This window comes from Otolemur garnettii, unplaced genomic scaffold (genome assembly GCF_000181295.1).
Source record: "Otolemur garnettii isolate 467f Iridium unplaced genomic scaffold, OtoGar3 scaffold00100, whole genome shotgun sequence".
Lineage (NCBI taxonomy): Eukaryota > Metazoa > Chordata > Mammalia > Primates > Galagidae > Otolemur > Otolemur garnettii.
In genome coordinates, this window is record NW_003852495.1 from 7,578,925 (window position 1) to 7,580,531 (window position 1,607).

The 1,607-nt window shown below is 55.1% G+C and overlaps 1 protein-coding gene across 2 annotated transcripts in view; it reads left to right on the top strand.

Annotated features, from left to right (window-relative positions):
- Positions 1-1,607, top strand: part of RYR1 (ryanodine receptor 1) — a 131,919-nt gene that overhangs the window by 79,075 nt on the left and 51,237 nt on the right. For both annotated transcript variants that reach the window (XM_003796154.3, XM_003796155.3), the window contains 3 exons: positions 99-236; positions 694-806; positions 976-1,072. In XM_003796154.3, the coding sequence (XP_003796202.1) occupies positions 99-236; positions 694-806; positions 976-1,072 (348 nt within the window). The remainder of the gene's footprint in view (positions 1-98; positions 237-693; positions 807-975; positions 1,073-1,607) is intronic.

Here is a 1,607-nt window from a genome sequence, read left to right on the forward strand (position 1 = left end):
AAAAGAAAAAAAAGGAAAGGGAAACTGAGAAGAGGAAGGCGAGAGCGGGCCAGGGAGATGCCCTCACACTAGACTTTCTTCCTGCCTCCCTCCCTCAGGTGGAAGGCTCCCCGTCTCTTCGCTGGCAGATGGCCCTGTACCGGGGCGTCCCGGGCCGCGAGGAGGACGCCGACGACCCGGAGAAAATCGTGCGCAGAGTCCAGGAAGTGTCCGCCGTGCTCTACCACCTGGACCAGGTGCTGAGGCTTCTGACTTGCCGAGCCTCCAAAGACTTGCCTCCGGGCGGGGCCTGGAGCTGGCCTGGAGTCTATGGGCGGGGCCCGCCGGGGAAGATTACGTTTGGGGGCGGGGCAGGGGGTGGAACCCTGGATCTAGGGAAGAAACCTGCTTAATCTGGTGGCTAGGGACAGAATTTTGGATCTAGGGGTGGGGACTAATGGAGACGCCTTGAGTTTGTGGGCAGGGACTTGGATGGACCTTGGAATTGGGGCAGGACCTGGGTAGCGGACAGTGCCTAGTATGGAAATTTAGATCTACGGACAGAGCCAGAACCGTGACTCGGTGGAGCAGAAGTGCTCCTTCTGCCTTGTGGGTTGGCTCTGAATATGGGCACGGACTGGTATTTTCACCGAGGACTGGGAATCGGGGCTAAAGGCAGGATCTGGGGACCTGACAAACCGCCCCCTCCCCCAGACTGAGCACCCTTACAAATCCAAGAAGGCTGTGTGGCACAAGCTTTTGTCTAAGCAGCGACGTCGGGCAGTTGTGGCCTGTTTCCGGATGACACCCCTGTACAACCTGCCCACGTAAGGCCCCCAGGGAGAAGGGGAGCTTGAAGAGCCATGAAGGTAGGGTAGGTGGGTGGTCCAGAGGGTGGAGTGCTGACACCACAGGGTCTCAGGTGTGGCAGATGTATGAGAGGTCAAGAGACATGAACCGTGAGACATTTCAGTGACTCCAGCCCTTTCCCTGCAGGCACCGGGCGTGTAACATGCTCCTGGAGAGCTATAAGGCCACATGGATCCTGACTGAAGACCACAGTTTTGAGGACCGAATGATAGATGACCTTTCAGTGAGCGGGACCACCTGGGAATGTGGGGGCAGGGCTGGAAATGGCTTGGCTCCAAGACCACCCTTTGCATGCCTCCAAGCCTTCCACCTTGAGGAGTATAGAAATGGCAGCCCCTAGCCAAGTGCAATGGCTTGTGTCTATAATCCCAAATACTCCAGAGGCTGAGGCAGGAGGATCACTTGAGCCCAGGAGTTGGAGACTAGCCTGGGCAACATAGTGAGGCCTCATCTCAAAAAAAAAGAAAAGAGGCTGGGAGCAGTGGCTCACACCTATAATCCTAGCACTCTGGGAGGCCAACGCAGGTGGATTGCTTGAATTCAGGTGTTCAAGACCAACCTAACCAAGAGTGAGACCCCATCTCTACTAAAATTAGAAAAATTAGCCAGGAATTATGGTGGGCACCTTTAGTCTCATCTACTTGGGAAGGTGAGGTATGAGGATCATTCGAGCCCAAGAGTTTGAGGTTGCTGTGAGCTACGACACCATGGTACTCTACCCAGGGTAACAGAGTGAGACTCTCAAAAAAAAAAAAAAA